The sequence below is a fragment of the Crinia signifera genome, chromosome 5 (genome assembly GCF_055691185.1).
Source record: "Crinia signifera chromosome 5, ASM5569118v1, whole genome shotgun sequence".
Classification (NCBI taxonomy): domain Eukaryota; kingdom Metazoa; phylum Chordata; class Amphibia; order Anura; family Myobatrachidae; genus Crinia; species Crinia signifera.
Window position 1 is genome coordinate 259,688,983 of NC_139221.1, and position 20,258 is coordinate 259,709,240.

The window sequence follows — 20,258 nt, forward strand, 5'->3', positions numbered from 1 at the left end:
CAACGGTGCTGAACTAAAACTGGTATTTAGCTAGTGCAGGGATATCACTTATAAAGCATCTATATTTGAGTAACAGAAGGATGACTTTTATGAGTAACATATTTATATGATGCTATTGACTGATCACACAATTGGTTGCTTTTTGTCATAGTTATGTGGCAAAACTGCACCTGCCATTTGCAATGCATCACCACTGTACTCTGGACAATGTGACAGTTGGTGGACTCCCCCCTGTGCATCTGCTGGCTGACCTAGATCATGTGACCTGCTGGGTGATCTAAAAACTGTAGTTATTTGCAGGATCCTGAGCCCGTCAGTTATTCAATTCATAAACTGCCATGTTATAGACTGCGCTTGAAAAATGACAGGATCTGTTTGGCTAATAGTACTTTATCTCTCTCCATTTTATCACTTTGCACAGCTTAGTACTCCTGCCCAATACATATATTATAGGTTAGTTATCTGCTTTGTGGACTGCCAAACAATCTGAGTTGATCTGCTTCAAAGCTAAGGTTAACCTCCGATTTGGCAATTGCTGCAGTAGCTATTTATACAGTACATTAGCACCTACAGTGTAGGTGTTCTCCTAATTAAATACATTTGTAACTAATTTGATAGTAATCTGCCATGGCTAATTGAATCGCAGTTTAGGGCCCATTTACCATAGGATCGCATATGCAATGTGATCTGGGCAGTATCTACTGCAAAGTCTACAGTAGCTCTCCTGCAGAGTCTGCAGAGGTACATACAGTATGCTATCTGCTTCGCTGGGTGTCAGGGGTTTGTGCATGCATAGTTATCACTGATCCACGGTTCATCTGTGCTGACTGCCCTGCCAGCAGTAGGGACTGTAGCCTATAGGCTACAATTGGCTACTGCCATCTCAGAATGGCGGTATCCCTGGGCCCAATGCGATGCTGCCCAAGGATACATAGAAACCTACAAGCGGGGGTACTTAATATTTGTGACTAACCCCTGAAAACTGCCGCAAATATTCAATAGTAAATGGGTCCCTTAGTCTGGGATCTCCGTGATTTCTTCTGTAGCATACATTACCCTGGGGCAGACTTATTAAGCCCGGTGAAGTGATAAAGTGGCTGGTGATAATGCAGCCAATTTGATCCTAACTATCATTTTTCAAACTGTAACTTGACAGTTAGGAGTTATTTGGCGGGTGCGTTATCATCCCCCACTTTATCACTTCATCAGGCTTAATACATCTGCCCCCAGTTCCCTGAAGTATAAAGGGTTATCTTGGTACAAGTGATATGCCATTTATAAACTGACATTTTTGTACTGTCAAAATGCAGAGGTGCCACCTCACAGGGAAAATGCAGCATCAGACTGCTGATGCAGCATTTGTAAGAATTTATCTTGCACTTCAGAATGACTCATCTCCCCCCCCCCCCCCCCCCCACATACTAGAAATAGGGACAGTGCACGCCATAGGCGCGCTACAAAAATTTACACTGTAATGGCCATTTCACATAATGCCACACACTGTAATGCCCATTACACATAATGCCACACACTGTAATTCCTATTACACATAATGCCACACACTGTAATGCCTATTACACAAAATGCCATGCACAGTAATGCCCATTGCACATAATGCCACACACCATAATGCCCATCACACATAATGCCACACAGAGTAATACCCATTCCACAAAATGACACATACCGTAATGCCCATTACACATTATGTCAGGGCATGCGTCAAAAACTGACACCGTAATGCCTATTACACGTCACACACCCATTGCATAGTATACCATATGCCATAATGCCCATTACACTTTATGCCACACACTGTAATGCCCAATACACATTAAACCAGACACTGTAATGCCCATTACACATTGCGCCACACACCGTAATGCCCATTACACATTACACCACACACAGTAATGCCCATTACACATTGTGCCTCATACAGTAATGCCCATTACACGTTGCACCTCACACTGTGATGCCCGTTACATGTAACTCTTTAGACCGTGATGCCCATTAAGCCTCACACTGTGATGCCCATTACACATTACGCCTCACACTGTGATACCCAGTACATATTACGCCTCACACCATGATGCCCATTACACATTATGCCACACACTGTAATGCCCATTACATATTATACTAATTAAAAAAAACATGGGAAATCCTTGAGCTGATTTTTACATTGCATGTCCCCAATTAAATTTCCACTAAATCACCCTTATCTTTTCTACTTGGCTGTTTACTAGAGTGCCCCAATTAATATGCTGATAACCTCTCTTTAAATATTTTGAATGCTATCATTGTTTATTTGCTAGACAATGGAAACATATTGACATCCTTCCCTTCAGCAGTTTGTGAATAAAATGTGGCACCCATGGAGAAAAAAATAGCTTATTTACACAATCCTTTGGTCGCGCCCCCGCCAGTCATTTGGTCGCTTTGGAGACTTCTTTCTGCTGCGCTAAAGATTTTTTCATCTACATTGGGTACAGACTGTGAGCAGATCATGTGCTCCAACAGATCATATGACCATCGTACGATTTCAAGGAAATCATTGCACGATCATGGTTGTTCTGGTGTGCATCCTACATTACTCACTGATCCCCAGTGTCTGCACACATTACCTTCAGCCAGGAGCCAGCCTGCCACAGATCAGTAAGCAGGGCTGCAGCTGCCCTAAGTCACCCCGACACAGGAAAAGTCAGGAACGTGGCCTAATCATGGATCCCTGTGGCCACGCCCCAATTTAAAAACTCATGCACCCAGGCCAGCACAGGTACTGCTAGCCGGCCGGGAAGAGGGCACTGCCAGTCATTAGGAGGTGCCTGTGCTCCCCTGGCAGCCCCCGTGCGCATGTCTATGATTATGTCCAGTTCCCCAGAAACAAAAGCAGCACCAGATCAGATTGGACCAGATCAGTTGTACTACCATGTACATACCCATACAAACTGGTGCAAATTGGCAGAACGGGCAGTGGAAACCTCTTGTGCACTCACAGAATTCTTCCCATCTTGATTTTAAACTGTTCTTTGGTATTTCAGTAGTTTATTTGAATAGCTTCCTTAAAGACTGTTATGATGGTCCCACCTCTGGTAAAAACATTACAACCTGTAATAAATCAGGAACATTTGATTCCAGAACCAACACAAGTGTATGTAGTCCCATCTGCTCAACAGTTACAGTATTTTCTAAAAGTGTGATGACAGCTTGGAATAATAATACAATGCATATGACCTGACAGTACTTGGGTAAAGTGGGAAGTATATGAAGCACTCCTACAAGATAACTTTGTGACACATACTTCTATCTGTGTTTTAAGAAAACACTGGGTTATCTCTCACTTTGAGAAATCTTACTATTATCTTGACACCAGACTATAATAGTTTGTCTCCCTCCTTAAAAATCCATACTATACGTCTAGTCAGTTGCGTTAATATAATTTCACAACACTTATTGTACATTTAAATGGCAGAATTCATAAAGAATACTTGGAATAGTTTGTAACAAGATTTATATAATCAAATTTTACCAGAAAGTATCTTATCAGCTCTGCGTTATTTCTGCTTAAATTATATATATTTTGAATACAGTATTTTCTGTTATAATCATAGCATAGTTATTTTCCTTTATATTAATAGTAAAACTCCTGGAACAAAATCAGAAGAATATAGTGAAAGTTCTAGTGAGAGCGAAGAAGATGAGGAACAACCGGAACGACGTCAGGAGGGCACCGCTGACCTGCCCACAGAATATTGGCACATCCAGAAACTGGTCAAGTATTTAAAGGTAAATAATGGGCCAGGAAGTAGGGTAATTTATAGCATTTACAAGGTTGGTGGGGGAATGTGCTGATAATTGCTCCTGCCTCAGTGTATTACTATTGCTCTGTATAAGTTTAATACTGCCCATTGCCTCTACCCACCCATTCATGGGAATACAAATGTGAATGGTAAACAGAATGAAACCTTTAGATTTAATAAGCGCTAAATTACCATGTGTTACGATCACATTAAGCCGTTTCGCTGTGTCAAAGGGCTTTATCAAAGGTGACTGTGTGTTGTTCCCACATGGGTTTTTATATTGATCGAATGTGGTCAAGATTGGTGAGATGACATTCATCAATCAGTCCAATTTAGTCTAAAATAAAATAGATTAATGAAAAGGAGGCAGAATCTGGTATAAATAATTCAGTAATTGTTAAATTGAAACAAATTTCTACAAAACGAGAGGTAGAAAAAGAAGTTTAAACAACTTGTATATCCTAGGCTTTTTAAGAGATCGATTTTTCATTGGTGGATAGTGGTCACATGGGCCAGAGATGTGACATAGATTTAATTGTACAGTAAATCATGATTTGTTGGGAAGGGCATTCCGGAATTTGTAATTGTATTACCGCCATAGAGCCCAGTCTCTTCACACAGTCACAGAAGTCTACAGTGACATTTATTACCTTTGTCATTTACACTAAGGAATATAGTGTTACAATTATTTTTCTTCATTTAAAAAAATATGTAAAAATATTCCACAAAAGTGTGTGGGAGATTTATGTATTCATTGAACTTTAGTGTGCAGACAAAACTTAAGACTCTGCTAAATGAGAAAAGACAAACATTGACATTAATAAAAAAAAATGTATATAGTCTCTTGGATACAGTGGAGGTAAGTTAGTTTCTGGAACTAATTATTGCACATCGCTGTTTCCCATTTGTAATTATGTTCAATACTGAGGAATATATCAGAAACACTTCAGTAATATTGTTTTTGGTCTCTGTGCAAGGAGGCTACTCAGAAACTGCACATGAAGCTGAAAGAAACAAATGATTAGCATCTGGTACTTTCAGATGAAACTTTAGGAAAGGAAGAAGTGCATTTACTCAGCAGTGATAATATTTAGAGATGTAGGAGATCCGTTACAAAGTTAATGTCCTAGGTCAGCGGTTCCCAACCTTTTTCCTCTCCGTTACCTGTACCCCTTGATTAGGCTACTCATTTATGAGTACCCCTTCCTCTCAATTTGAAATATCCACAGTATTTATGAGTGAAGTGGAAGGGAGCGGTATGCGTGTCCGTATTTTATTGAGTAGTGGAGGAGCAGTGTGCGGTCAGGAAAAGTCTCCCTCTGTGTCTGGCCGCTGGCTGTGTACTGTCTCCAGGGTTCCCGCTAATGCCTGTAGGATTAATGCCGCTGCTTCCTCCACCCATGTCAGCACGGGGCAGATGATCGATGATGTATGATCGGGTAGCTCCCAGTGGATTGCTGGTCGGGCAAAAGCACGAGGAGACGCTAATGATGCTTCAAATGGAACCAGTTCATCTCCATGGCAATGGGAGACACCTCTGGAACCCCTGTTGATGGGCATGCCCGACATTAGGATGTTCCTGGGCACACCAGGCACACACCGTGCACATGCCCATGCAGATAACTGTCCATTTTTCTATTCAGCTTAATATTAATCTATGTAACAAAAAATGGCACCCTTCTGTATTGGAGACAAAAACTTCTTAAAAATGGCCACCGATTCCATTTGAAATAAATGAAGAAAAACTGTACTATGTTGTCTATACCAGTGTTTCTCCTCTGCTCCAAGTTTGCAATGTGCCCATGGGTATGTACAGACCGTGGCAGGGGTGCGGGTGTCAGTGCAAGACTGTTTGGTGTCACCCTACCAAAGGGTGACACCTGGGTATGGGCCGCACCCCCTGCACCCCCCTAGTGACGCCACTGTCCAAACATATCAGCATGTGCAAGGAATTGTGTTATTATGATGATATGATGGAGAATCTCTGGCCCCTCACATCACTGGTATATAGCATCGTTGGTCGCTGAACCCCTACCCATTTTCTTGTCACATATTACATACAGTATTATTATTATTAAATATTACAGATAACCCCCCCCCCCCACCCACACACACACACACACACACACACACACACACACTTGCCCTGCCTTTACCTGTGGTTGTTAGCTGGGGCTGAGGAAAAAAGAGCTTCTCCTGGCAAGTAGTGAAATGCAGCCATGCAGACTGCTGCGTGCTACAGGCTAGCTCCACCTATATACAACCAGCTGCCAGCTGCTCTATTTACATATATGAAGAGACAGCCCAGTCACCGCAGAGACACTCCTGCCCCATTTTACACGCTGACGCTGCTTTTGCTTTAGCTAAGGAGGCAGCCCAGCCGCCGCAGCAACCTCCCCCTGCTCCGCACGCACAACGCTCCCTCTGCTTCTGCTCCCACTGCTGTCGGCACCTGGCTGAGTTGCCAGATCGTGACAGCCAGTCCAAACCCCTGCTGGGTCAGCCCTAAGCAGACTTGGATTCTCCAGGGCATTCACAATGCCCTATCATTTTCCTAGCTTGCCTATGCCTGAGGCCGGCTCTGGATTTTAGCACCCATTGGAAAGAAACATGATGGCAAGCCTCATAATTATGGCATAATTTCAATTGGAAACTAATGGTTGGGAACCTATATATATGTTTTACTCATATTCAGTCAGGGAATAACCGTATCACCCCAACCAGAACTATACTAGTGTCTGGACTATGATTGCGCATATCCCCAAATCCTGGTGTAGCGAGGACAGAGCCTAATATAATACAATTGATATTCTATCACTCTGTTGTATAGTCTCTGTGACACAACTAGCAATCAGTTGGTTGACTTCTAGCCTACTTCTAGCAGTAAATAATTGTTATAGTGTAACCTTAGTGATTTAATAGCTTCTTCAAAGACTGGGTTCTGGAGCATATATATACGAAAATGCTGTAGGTGAATAAATGAACACTTTATTTCCAAAAACAGTAAAAATAATATAAATAAAAAGGGTTACAGAATACAAAGACAAAAACATGTGTTGCAATTTATAAAAAAAACTTACAAAGAATTAATTATTCTGGGCCAGGAAAATGGAAGTAAAGGAATGTCCAATATTCAACTTATAATTGATCCCCCAAAGTCTGACGGAGAGCAAAATGCTCCCATACCTTTTTTCAACTTCTCCACCCCCCATAGTTATAGCATGACAAAGTCCCAAATGCCTGGCCAGATAATTATCTAGGGTCCATTTCAAAACAGTCCACATAATTTAACCTAAGTACAAAAAACTGTACAGATTTTCTTGTGTATAGTACCCACATGAATTTTAGTATTTACATAGATTTCTAATATTTAGCTATAAAATGAGTGTAAAAAAAGACTACCTCATAATATGTAACTGGTTTTACACTTAATTTCTCCTCAACCATAAGACCCAGATGCCCTCAAATCACGTCTACCGAGCCCACAAATGTAATGTGTTTCTTTATGAGGCTCCCAGCTATATGTAAAACTATAAATGTGTGATTCTACACAGATAATCTATGGTATTGGTCTTTGTTCCTGCTTGAAGTTTGAGCACACCATTGGTCAGACTGCTGTTTGAATACCCATGCTTTTTTGGTGCCCACAAATGACTATCAAACTAACCAGCTCCTAGTGTAATCTAACCAGATCCATGTCACCCATATGCATATATCAAAGGGCTTTTGTTTGCACATTGTATGTCCAGTATTCTATTTTCCTGCTCACAGGATACCATCATAATGATCATATTGATGAAACTACACATTTTACCCTTAAACTTCCTGATTAAACTCCTTTCCATGTATATGGGCAGAATTAGAATATATCATTACAAGAACATAGCTTGCAATATGCCCTGATGTCCCCATAATCTCTGCAGTCACCATTTATGGTTGCCAACCATTGGTCTTTTCTAGGTGAATAAGGTCAGTAGACACTATGAAGAAGTTCAAAAATCCAGATTTCATGAGAATTTCATGAAATGAGAATAAAAAGAGTTAATTCTTAGACATGTTCCATGTTTACAGCAGAACATAATTTTTCTACCAGCTCAGTGCTGGCGGAGAATAATTGGCTCCTTCAAGTTGTACAGAGAGTAACTGATAGTGCAGCTGGTGTTCTCATTAGCCTCCTGTACCCACAATAGATTGTAAGAGGAGTATTTGAAGGTGTATCCGAGCCTCTTCCTCCTCCTTCTCCCCCCTTTCCATCATTCCTTCTTACCACACCTATTCTTTATTCAACTTACACTTGTATATTCCCATTATGTATCTCTAGTTGTAGGGAGCCACAAGTCTGAGATACTCTGTATGGATGCATTTTGGCATGCATTCATAGTATAAAAAAACCTATGTATGTCCACTCCGAATAGATTTCCTCCCACAATCCAAAAATATATTGGACGGCTATTTGGCTCCCTAGAATGTCTCTGTGTGTGCATGTACATGTGGTAGGGAATATAGATTGTAAGCTCCACTGGGGCAGAGACTGATGTGAATGTTCAAATATTCTCTGTAAAGTGCTGCAGAATATGTGTGCGCTATATAATGGTCTATGGTCACTTAGAATGGCAGCCGCACATGAGATGCAAGATGCATATTTTGTGCGTACAGGATAGCAGTGGACTGTTGATACACACCTTAAAAAAAGTCCCATGGCACCCATGTTTTTGTCGCCACTCCACGTTAACCCCCCTCCCACACACACACAAAATGGCCACTCCCTAGCCTTTTGTGAATGAATCCTCACTACCACTGTAATTGTGAGTCAGTTGCTGGCACTGTGCATTGTGGCAGTGACACATGCACAGACCACTGATAATCTCTCTGCTGCCTAAACAACTATGAATTAGTCCAATGTACACTGACAGCTGCCTGTTAGGAAGCACTGCCTTTGCCTTAAAGGCTGCACTTCAGACCACCCTGGCCCATAGTATTTATTTACAGAGAATATTTCAACGCTCACATCATTGCCTGCTCGAGTGTAGCTTACAATCTACATTCCCTAACACATATACACACACGTACATTTATTCTTGGGTTCATTTTGTTGGGAGCCCATTAACCCACCAGTATATTTTGCGTGTGTGAGAGGAAGCCAGAGTTTATTAAAGCTTCTAAAAGTGAAAAGAGGTAATATCGCCCATAGCAACCAATCAGATTCTGTCTATCATCTTTGCAATAGAGAAATTATACAGAATCTGTATGGGCAACATCACCTCATTTCACTCTTAGAAGCTTTAGTAAGTTTACCTCTGTGATTCCCACATTACTTTTAGAATACTTTTACAATCTACATAACTAGAATTGAATGATGTGTGTGTGTGTGTGTGTATGGTCCACAATAACTCTCGAATTCTTTAACTAATCATCTTCAAACTTTGCATACTAACTTATCATCTTAAGACTTAAGGGACAATTTAAGTTCAAAGAAGGGTTTAATCAGACGACCCTGTAAGGGTGCTGTCATAAGGTTCCATGCTATTTCTTTTGCTGTCATGCATTGTGATATGTCATTGGAAGCTTATGACTTTTTGAATACAACCAGGGCTGCTGAAAGCACTGCCAGACCATGGTAAAAAAAAGGGGAGTGTTCAATGGGAGGGTTGTGGCCAATGCGAGGTGATGTTTCCACTCCCCTGTAAAAAAAATTTGCAGGGGACGCGGGCTGTGTGCTGGCACACAGGTATCTGCTGCACCTGCGCCTCTCCCCCGCTCGCTCAGCAGACGGCTCTGATCAGCGTGTGCTGAGCAGTGAAGACAGGTTGTGCTGCGGCAACCTCTGCTCTATACTCCCACAGCCCAGTCTCTGCAGCAGGGGAGGGGGGCACGGGACCCTCCAACAGACTCCAAGACCTGGTAAAAAGTTACCCCCCCCCCACCCTCTCGACAGCACTGAATACAACACAATAAACAGACTCCCCTAAGTGAACCTTAACCCCATGAGTGGTGGGTTTTCCTGGAGCTGGACAAACCTACCAGGGTAGGTTTGTCCTGCCCAGGAAGTACTCACCACAGAAGGGGCATCTGCTGCCTTCTGGGGCTGGTGCTGCAGGCTTTGGCTGTTTGCCACTTGGAGAAGTTTGGGGCTGCTTAGGGGGGTTTGGGAGCGCAAGGGTGTTCAGGCGCTCAGTCGTTCATCTGTTCGAGCATTCCACACAAGTAGAGGAGTGCTTCCGAACCTCCCCGAACCTCCCCGATTGGCAATGGGAAGGGGGGGGGAATCAGTGACGTAGGATGGTGGTGCACCAGTAGTTTACTGGCGCACTTTTTATTTACTGTGGCATGCATGGAAATTTCTCAGGAGAGCCCGCACATGCAGCCTAGCTCAGCGAAGGGGTTAAGGTTTAAGGGTCCATTAAATGAAAAACATTTTACTTCACAAAACTTTTGAAAAGTAGCATATATACTCTGGCCTTCTAATACTTTCCTAAACAAGCCCTTACATTAACAAAATGTTGAATATAGTCTAATTCTGTGAGCTGTTTTGTTGTGCGTTTACTTTTTAATTTTTTTTAGTTTTTATCCTTTGCAACTTAACAATTAGCACATGTATAATTTTATGAAAAATATATATTTTTCTATTGATACTTTTTCTAGTTTGTAGTTAACTAATTTGACACTATAGAAAATGTTTTCCTGGGGTGGTGCTGTGCATCGTGCTGATAGTCCCAACTCTCATTGCAAAATGCCACAAATGATGCAATGTTGTGGCGGGAGGTGGGGCCCACATCAAAGTGATTCACAGCAAATAACCTCTTTGGGGCCCTGCTCACTGCATACGTGTACAGGAAGTGGCAGCCTCCCAGGAATTCCAGGAAAGTAGACAAGAATGGTCTGAGATTACCATAGGGTTTCACATACCCTCCAACATCTGAAGGGCAGAAAGAAGGCATAGCCACAGTTAAAGGGGGTGGGTCATGCCCCTTTTCTATACTTTCAATGGACAGTTGCTAATCTAGAATCCCGGTACAAAGCTCTTTTTGGCCGGTACAGGCCATAAAAACGATACTCTACCTGCCAAAAAGGTACAGTTGGAGGATATGAGTTTACTTCCCCTTTACAGTTCCAAAGGTCTCTTCCACTAGTCCCTGCTACTACAATCAGTTGCTGACAGATTGTTATGTAGCATTAATTATAGCTGTCATTACAGTTTTATACTTTTTTACAGTAGAAAAACTGTACAAGGGCTTTCAAACCAGGTGCAAAATCCAGGCACCTGAACCTTCAGATAAATGCAGGGGAATGTGAATGCATGAGCCAAGAACTAAGGACCGAATTCCAACCTGTTTGCTAACGTCCACGGTTTTCTTTCTCTGCTGTAACATTGACAGATTAATTGAAAATCAAGCTGTCCTCTTGTGTCATGTTGTGATAAGCTGCTTTAAATCATACAGCTTCCAAAATTTCCAAAGTGAAAACATAACTTAAGCATTTGGCCATATATGAAAAAATGGAAGCCAGCATACCTAACAAGTGTCATATGTAGAATGAAAGAGATAGTGCCATACCACAGGCAATCAGGCAAGCTGTATTGATGAACTGTTATATCAGCACGCACATGCTTTTAATTATTTGCTGAAGAATAAATAAAGCACACTTGCCCAAACTAACAAAAAGATTTGGCTTGTGTGATGCTGGAAAAAAAAGTCTTCATGATATATGAAGTTAAAAGTTACGTTTGCAGAGCGCTACCTTAGAGTAACAATGTGGTTAGCCGTTCCCACCAGTAAGATTTAAAAGTTAACTAAGTTATTTCAGTGGCTCACAATGAATGTGAGCAGAAGACAACAATGCGTGTGGATCATTAGGTCGACCACTGAAGGTTGACACATTAAAAAGGTTGAAATGGCTTTAGGTGGACAGAGTCATTTTAACGACGCAGCATTGGGTCAACAGTCAAAAAGTCAACATGGGTTTTTCACGTTTTTTGGTTCCAAATGTTGACATGGACACCGTATCCGTGCACCGCGTCCTCTCGCAAAGCTCGACACATTATTCTATTCTTCCTCCCTAGTGGATGGCAGGGCATGAAATACCTCCTGTTGGCACATGTTGACTCCCCCCCAAAAATAGTGATAAACCCATGTTGACCTTTTGACTGTCAACTTTCCCAATGTCAACCGAATGCTTGTGTCGACCTAAAGCCATGCCAACCTTTTTTCATGTGTTGACCTAGTGACCGTATACCATGCATATCACTTGTTGTATTTTCATGTACACAGTTTCTTATATAAAGATTATGGATAACTAGTTAAGAGCCTGTCAAAATGACAAACATTGGGCCGGATTATGGGGTGGTCGTCCACTACTCACACAGGAGTTGGAGGGTTTCCTGTTGCTTGGAGGCACACCAGTACTGGCATGTGTAAGCTCACCAGTCCCTGCACAGCTCCTGGCCCATTTGAAGGTAGAGGACACCAGTGGTTACCAGCAGCTGAGTGGAGGGTTGTTGGCATGGCCTGTGCAGTGTGTGAGAGGGATGAGCACAGGACCTCACCCCTCCACAGCTGCTCCGGGTCTCTGCAGCCTCCTCACCCGCATCATCTGCAGCCTACCATTCCTCCTCCCATCCACCGACTACTCACCCCACACCAGGGTCTCTCCCCTTCCTGAAAAACTGATTCATCTTCTCCCCCTTCTGGTAAGGGGCAACATGTGTTGCCCATAACTCCGCTCTGAGAGCTGTGGGACCATCTGGTGGTTCCTCCATCCATTTATTGGTCATTGTTGCTGAGATGTAACCTGGAGTTGCAGCATGGTATATGGATGAGGGGGGTGTAGAGTATTTGGCATAGTATATGGAAAAAGCAGTATATGGAGTAGTGGGGGTACCCTATCAAGGGGTATGGGGGTGTAGTGTGTATGTAGGGGAAGTATATGTTGGGAGGATTGAATCTGGAAGAGGTGGGGGTGCAGTGTATATAGGTGCAGTGTTCATGTCCCGAACGGAGCTTGGTTGAGCGCCCTCCAGTGAATTAGGCTTACTATTGGGAGTATGCATTTAGCACCAATGCATTTTTGAATGATAAATTTAGCCAGATATCCTGATACCCAATTAGTTTTAGTAGCGGTAAATAACTGCTGATAATAGCATATACCCCTATGCATTTTAAATGGGGCCTCTCATGGTGAATTAAGGTGCCCACACACCAGAACGATTTTTTTTTGTCGATTGGATGATTTCTGACCAATCTGACAATTTTTACCCCAAATTGACCGATCTCGATCGGATACGCGCTCCCGCAGATCTTTTTCTAAATTTACATGCTACATGAAAGATCAGGTTTAGCAAAGGATCAATAGGAACACATATGGGATCTCAAGAAAAGTCATTGGTGAAGATGTGCGCTTGCCTGAATTTTCAAGGCTAAGGCCCTTATTCTGGTTGGTGCGGCCGGAGCCGCATATGCGGCTCCGACCGTGCAGGCGAATCCCCGCCTTCCATACGGATCGCCACGGCCGTCCGTACGCGGACATGTGGCGGTCCGCATGAAAATGGCGGGGGATACGCCTCCACCATCTTGGAGCAGCCCCCGCACGCTCCACCAGCTCCCGCACCCATAGACCTCACGGACACTTGTCCGTGTGAAAGCATGTATGGGGGCGGGCAGCTGACATCCGGCGATGTCAGATGCCCGCCCCCAACACATGCGTCACAGCCTCATTACCATGAATCTGTATAATTAATGAGTGTCCCAGTTTAAACGTACAGTATAGTACAGTAAGCTTGTTGTAAAGCAATGTAAAGGAATAAATAAATAAGCCTATGAATAATACATACAATACGTATTATATAAAGACAATGACATTCTTTATCATTCCCTGACACTGAACTTTCCTACTGGAAGCAGGTCCAAAGGGAAAATTGCAGGGGGCTGTTAATTAAACCCCTTTCAGACAGAAAACAAAATTACTGGGTGAAGTTCTACCCAGTAATTTCATGAATAACACGGGTCCTTTTTTCTATGGGTAAGGGCACATCCGGGTTGTATATCCCGTGTCTTCGACCCTGGAATTGACCAGGGTCGAGGACACGGGATTTATGACCCGGGTTGACCCTTTCACACAGATGAAATACCCGTGTTATTCAGCAAATTACCGGGTAGAAATTTTCAACATGGTAATTTGTTCTTCTGTCAGGCTGCCCTCTGCAAAATGACCCGGGATTTTAAATGCTGTGTATTTGCCGGGATTTTCAGACTTTTCTGTCTGAAAGGGGTATTGGCAAGATTTTTAAGTGGTCCTTAATAAATACGCCACAAAGTAACTTTGCTGCATTGTGTTTTTAAAAGTATATATGTAAAAAATAAATATATGGTACACCTCTACCTTTGTCAATTTATGTGCAAAACAGAAGAGCATTTGTTAGATGTGGTATTTCAAGGAATACTTATATTATGGCCCTGGGCCATACCATTGACACAGAGACCACCAGCCACAAGATGTCTACTGAATCTGACTCGATAGATTCCTTGACCATGCGCCAGTTTAAAATGTTCCAAGAATCATGCTTCAAATTATTGAATAACAACAACATTTTGGTTTTGTGAATCGATCAGACAGCAGAAGATTTCCATGTTGAGTAATGTTTGTGTGCCACACCACTCGTACAAGTGGTATGTCCTGAAATGTCTGCTCTAACCACTCGCAGTAGTAGTAGTGCCTTCGCTGTAGACCTCATGTTCTAGAACACATGAAACCAGTTTATTATGGTTTGCGTGAATATCCAATATTAGACATTTTAAGCAATTTACAACAAAGAAGAAATGTATTTAGCATTTTTCATTTCTAATTTAGATTTTTAAACATGGTACAAATAATAACTATTTTGTTGTAACTGCTTGGAATGATTTTTTTTAAGCTTATATGACAAGCATTAGTGTTTAATAGATAGATGCAGAATAAAACATCTAACCGCAGCTGAGAACAGTTTTCTTTCACTGGGAAAGGCTTATTGGACTACGCACAATGTAAATAAATGAGAGCCACCTGGTTTTGATCTATTGTGGTGTTCATATGCAAATACCCAATCGAAATTACATTTTCCCATAATGCTTTTTTTCTGTCAATTTTTTTTTTTTCTGTCTGCACACAGAAAATTTGAAACGTGTGTTCGCTCTTTGGTTTGTCAACACATTGTACAGTGTTTGCCTCACTGTAATAACTAAATAGCTGGGTGTTTCTACTGTGGTGCTAAGAGTAATATTAGAAAACAATATTGCTTGCATAAACTATGAATACCTGTCCAAACATTATTTTGGGTTTAATGCTATAATGGAAAGTCAATGACAGAATTTTGGACTTGATTTTGCCAGCGGTATTAAAGGATTCTATTACTGTATGTTTTGATTTAAAAAAAAAAAAAAAAGAAGAAAAAAGTTTTTTAGAATTGCACAGGATTGAATGTCTAAAGTTTTTTTTTTTTTTGCATTACATTTTACCAAGAATATCTAACCTTTTATTAGAAGGTGTCCTGATTTAAAAATGACTACGCACTATTATCTGTCCAATCTCTATGGTTGGAATGAAAATCGCTAATCACTATCCACTAGCAAATCATGTCGAAATTTACCAAAACATTGGACAGTTTTTACCTTCATTGCAATTGTGAGTAGGTCTGATGTTTCCAATAATCTGTGAGTGAGACAGGCTGGAAGTGGTCATTTCTGACATCACAGACCCTCCTCAAAAATACATGGGCATGCCTGCCTTAACGCACCCAGAAAACGTCAGGTTTCCAACCCCAAACACTGGCTTCCTGTCAATCAAACTGCGACTATTGCGATCCAACTGCGACTACATATCGGTCAGGAATTTTGTTGCAAATTGTGGGCGCTCTTCTCCATGTGGATAATGCGCAGTTCCAGAATTTTTCAAATTGCGAAGTCGCTGGTTAGGGATCAGCTCTGAAACAGGCCCCCTGTCAATCTCGACTGTTTCAAGCATCTTTTTCACTCAATATAAGTGTATTTTTCAATTAGATAAAACAGAAGCATTAAAACTGTATTACTCATGTACACTGACCACATGGACTTGTGGTATTTCTACATCTTTGTGTGTAAGAAGTGTCCCAACATGGACCGTTACTTCTGCAACTTTGCATGTATGTTATATCAATCTCTTTATATGGAAAGTCGCAGTCTAGCATCTCTGGTACCCCGTCAAAGGCTTCTGGCCGCTACTGCTATGCGACTAAGATGCCACATTTAAAGAAAAAGTTTGTACTCTGCTCTGCTTAGAGTATCTCAGTTGCACCAGTCCTCATGCGCCATACTTCACAAAGACACTAAGTGTATGAGGACACCACTGCATTTACAGTGCTGTACACTACTGTGCTGGAAAGTAGTTTTTCCATCCTGCAAAGAACCTGAATTCTTCACTACCTCTGAAGTCCCAGAAAATGTACAGTATCTCTGTCTCCACTACTCAGCATAGCATCCAGAATGCTTCCATAAAAACTGTGTGCAATAGCGCATTAGAAACATATTTACCTACTCTGCCGAAAGTTGCGGGAGATTCCTGGTTTCTGGGGTAGTCCCCCGCAACTCCACAGCACCAAGAGTGGGTGCTGCACTAGCTTCCTAGGGAAGTGGGCAGAATACGCATATAAAGCTTGGGATTGTTGGTCCTCGCAGAGGGGGCATGGCTAAAATGCCACCAATGTCTCAGTTTCCCCTCCTTTTAGCCAAATCCCCTCCTTGAGGACCCGTAATTCACCATCATGGGAGTGGGCCCTAATGATGCACCCACTTGGCTCCGCCACCTGCTTCACCTCTCTGTGCTTCTTCTGGAGATGTGTTTTTAAAAATAGGTAAGTATTGAATGACATGCATTTGCAAGTCTCAGGCTGTGAATTCCTCCACTGGCTGCATGGTTTCACTGTGACTTTAGAAATGACTAAATATCACAGTGTATGTTGGAAACACATAACAGTTAATTGCCAAATGGAGCAGATAATAAGTACACAAATGGATATGAACATGTAAAATGCAAAGAATAATGAATAGTATTAACCAATCTAAAGTAGTCATCATTATCAACGTAACACACAAGTTAGAGCTCACACAACTCCATGCGGCTATGTTTGCACCTTTTCAGCTGCCATTTTATCATAAACCTTACTGTGCATTGGCCACTGAGTTTGATTATGTGCCAGTGCCCAGGATGCATGTCCACACATCCATGTCAGCCAAGACCACAGTCCCCTAGACCTACATAATTGAAAGCCCTATTTGCATTGGGAAAGAGACACGTGTCGTGAAATTTGCAGAAGAAGCAGATCGCATTCCATCTGGCTCTGATTAAAGTTCAATTTACTGTATGGGTGAGATTTGTCCATGAACGTAGGGTATTGTAAAACTGATGGCCTGCTAGTGTTACTTTCTCCATCTTATCCTTACAAACGGATTGCAATGCTTTCCACTGATAAACAGAGGTGCTGGGAGGGCATGGGGGCAACTGATTGCCCGGACTTGATAGAGGGGCCCAGGTCAGTCCAAAAATGAACGAGTTGAAAGGGAAAAGGAATATTAGGCTTTGGATCCAAAATAGAAACATTGTAAGGTGTGCTATGAACTTGTGAATGGTTCAGGTTTATAGGTTGATTATTCAGGTTATACAGTATGTTGGTGCATTCAGTTCCTGGAAGCGGCATGTACACTACAATAGTACTCTTTCTCTTTCATATTTCTTCATGGTGCTGTTAGGAAAACTGTGTTCATCTGGCTGCAGTAAAGCAATGAATCAGTAATGATGAAACTCTTATCCCTGGAAATACAATTAACATTAAAATGGAAGTCTTTCATAATTTGTGGAATCTGAGTCTAGTGGTCCACCTCATTAATGTCTGTAAACTTAGATTTCTGCAGCATTCAGCGAGAAGAATATCTGTAACCAAAATGGGCATCACATAGTTATTCATCATCCCTCAGGTTTCAAAATATCCCTGTGACTACTCCCTTAACTTTCCATCCCTTTTTTAAACTAAAAATTGCTTAAATGCTCCAAAATGTTCCAGTGATTTGGTGTCCAGACAAACAACGATCAGCTTTCCTTTTCTAATTTTAATTATCTATGGTAGATCTATTCACAGCTCTATCTCCAATGTTCTTTTCCTGGCTCTGAACTCTACTGCACTCTACTTTTCCTATGTTTCTCCGAGTGACCTTTATTATATAGTTTCTGCAGAATGAAATACTCAGTAAAAGATTTTCTTATTTTCTTTAATGTATATCTTCGTTATTGTATAAGTCTTTTAATTTAATTTGTATATTTTGTATTATTGTATTTTTAGTACTATTATTATACTTTGATATGTGTCAGTTTGCCATTGCTGGAATATCTGGGAACACTTAAAGTCAGATGCAGAGGCTGGGGAATATTTACTAAGATCGAATTGCTACGAGTGCAGTAATTTGTACCCATTTGATCTGTAATACAGCTGGATAGCGCTGATACGAATGCATACGCCATCGTTAGAACATGGCCGTATGCGGCCATAGTGTTCTCTGAGATCGGCAAATTTACCATCATTCGTACTGGTGAATTCGAATAGAACATCTTTTTGCGGCGAGTTTTGCTGAGGAGGCTTCCAAGTGTAAAAAAAAAGATTAAATAAATCACTTTAAAAAATGGCATGGGGTCCTGCCGTCTGGCTATAACCAGCCCTGGGATGATTGAACCAGTCCTGGTTTTAGAAGTTCAGTGGTACAAAAAAGTGGGTTCTCCCCATATTTCTATAACCAGCACCAGGCTCATGGGCCAGTCCTGGTTCCCAAATGGGGGTCCCCCTTATTTCGACAACCAGCACCAGGCCCAAACAGTCAGCAGGCTAATGCCACAGCAGGGGAAACATTTTATATAACTTCCCCCGGCCAACTACAAGTCCCAGCAAGCTTCCCCCGCATGCAGGGACTTGGCAAACCACATGTCCCGGCATGCGAGGCATTAAAGGGTCCACTTTTACTTGTAGATCTACAGCTTAACCAATAGTGAAATAACACAGACACCTTAGAAAAATAAAACTTTAATTCATACTACATTTAATCATACATACTTACCTATAGGTTCCACTGTACGCCCTTCCTCCAGTAGAATCCATAGGGTACCTGCGGAAGAAAATTATGCTCACCAAATAATCGCACATCGCGTCCTCTTCGTTCCATGTAGCATCCAGGGGTTGAAAAAAAAAACTGCTGTAAAAACAATAACAATTTTAGGTACTTATGTAGTATCTGGGCGTCTGATTTTGTGATTGTATGCCTTACCTTAAGGCATACAATCAGATGCGATGCGATGCGATTCAATGCGATTTTGCATAGGATTCAATGTTAAGAAGGTCCTGTTCATTTCCCCACTATCCAAGTGGGCATAGAGTTGATTTTATATAGCGTGGCGAGCGCAGCGATCCACCGAGCCCGAAGCGTGGCGAGCGAACGCATATTTCTTAAAAAGTATTCTGTGTCCCCTTGCGGGGCTCGCTACGCTCGCCACGCTTCGGGCTCGGTGGCTCGCTACGCTCGCCACAGGTTTATATCCAACTCCATGCCCACTTGGATAGTGAGGAAAGGAAAAGGACTCCTTTTTCCCATTGAATTCTATGTGAAAATGGACTCAGACCATTTTAACATTGAATCCTATGGAAAAATCTTGACCATCGCATCGCATACGATTTGGTCGCATGCGATGCGATGCGATCCGATCCGATTTCTAAATCGGACGCCCAGATACTACATAAGTACCCAATTTTAATAAATACCAATAGTGTTTTACTTTTACATATATTGTAACTGATCCCAGTGCACCCAAGACATAAATCTACTTATCTTCTTTCTTTTTTGCTACAAATTGCTGTTATATTGCTATTATAGTTTTCTATCATCTGGACTACCTGGCTAGAACAGACTTGCTTAATTGCGTATTAAAGCTAAAGTATTTTTTGTAAATTGATAGGTTTTATATATTGTTTACATTTTTATTTTTAAATAATTGTTATATTTAATGTTATCATTTAAACAAAAAGTTTCTCATCCAATGCCATCTCATTAATTATGATGTATGTCGCAATCACAGCTGACTTCCAAAATCCAATTCAGTAATACCTGAGACTATAATGAAGGTGGTTTCATTCTGGTCTGGGCGGATTGGTGACCCTAACCGGCCCGGGAGACATCCCACAGCAGCAGCCCGGGGGGGGGGGGGGGAGGGTTGCTGTCGGGTTCGCCGGCTGGGGGTGTTTGTGTGTGGTTGCTGTTGGGCTCGCGGCCGGGGGGGGTGGCAGGTTGTTCGCCGGGTTGCACCGGGGGGCCCTTCACTCACCTGCAGGTAGGGAGGACAGCACGCAGCACCGCTCCAGCGCAGAGGCCGCCATTTTTATGCCTAGCAGCCGGCAATGGGATACAGCGGCGGCCC

At 42.0% G+C, this 20,258-nt stretch overlaps 1 protein-coding gene across 2 annotated transcripts in view; it reads left to right on the forward strand.

Annotated features, from left to right (window-relative positions):
• ODAD2 (outer dynein arm docking complex subunit 2) overlaps positions 1-20,258 on the forward strand; it is a 145,311-nt gene that overhangs the window by 27,694 nt on the left and 97,359 nt on the right. For both annotated transcript variants that reach the window (XM_083188911.1, XM_083188912.1), the window contains exon 10: positions 3,642-3,789. In XM_083188911.1, the coding sequence (XP_083045037.1) occupies positions 3,642-3,789 (148 nt within the window). The remainder of the gene's footprint in view (positions 1-3,641; positions 3,790-20,258) is intronic.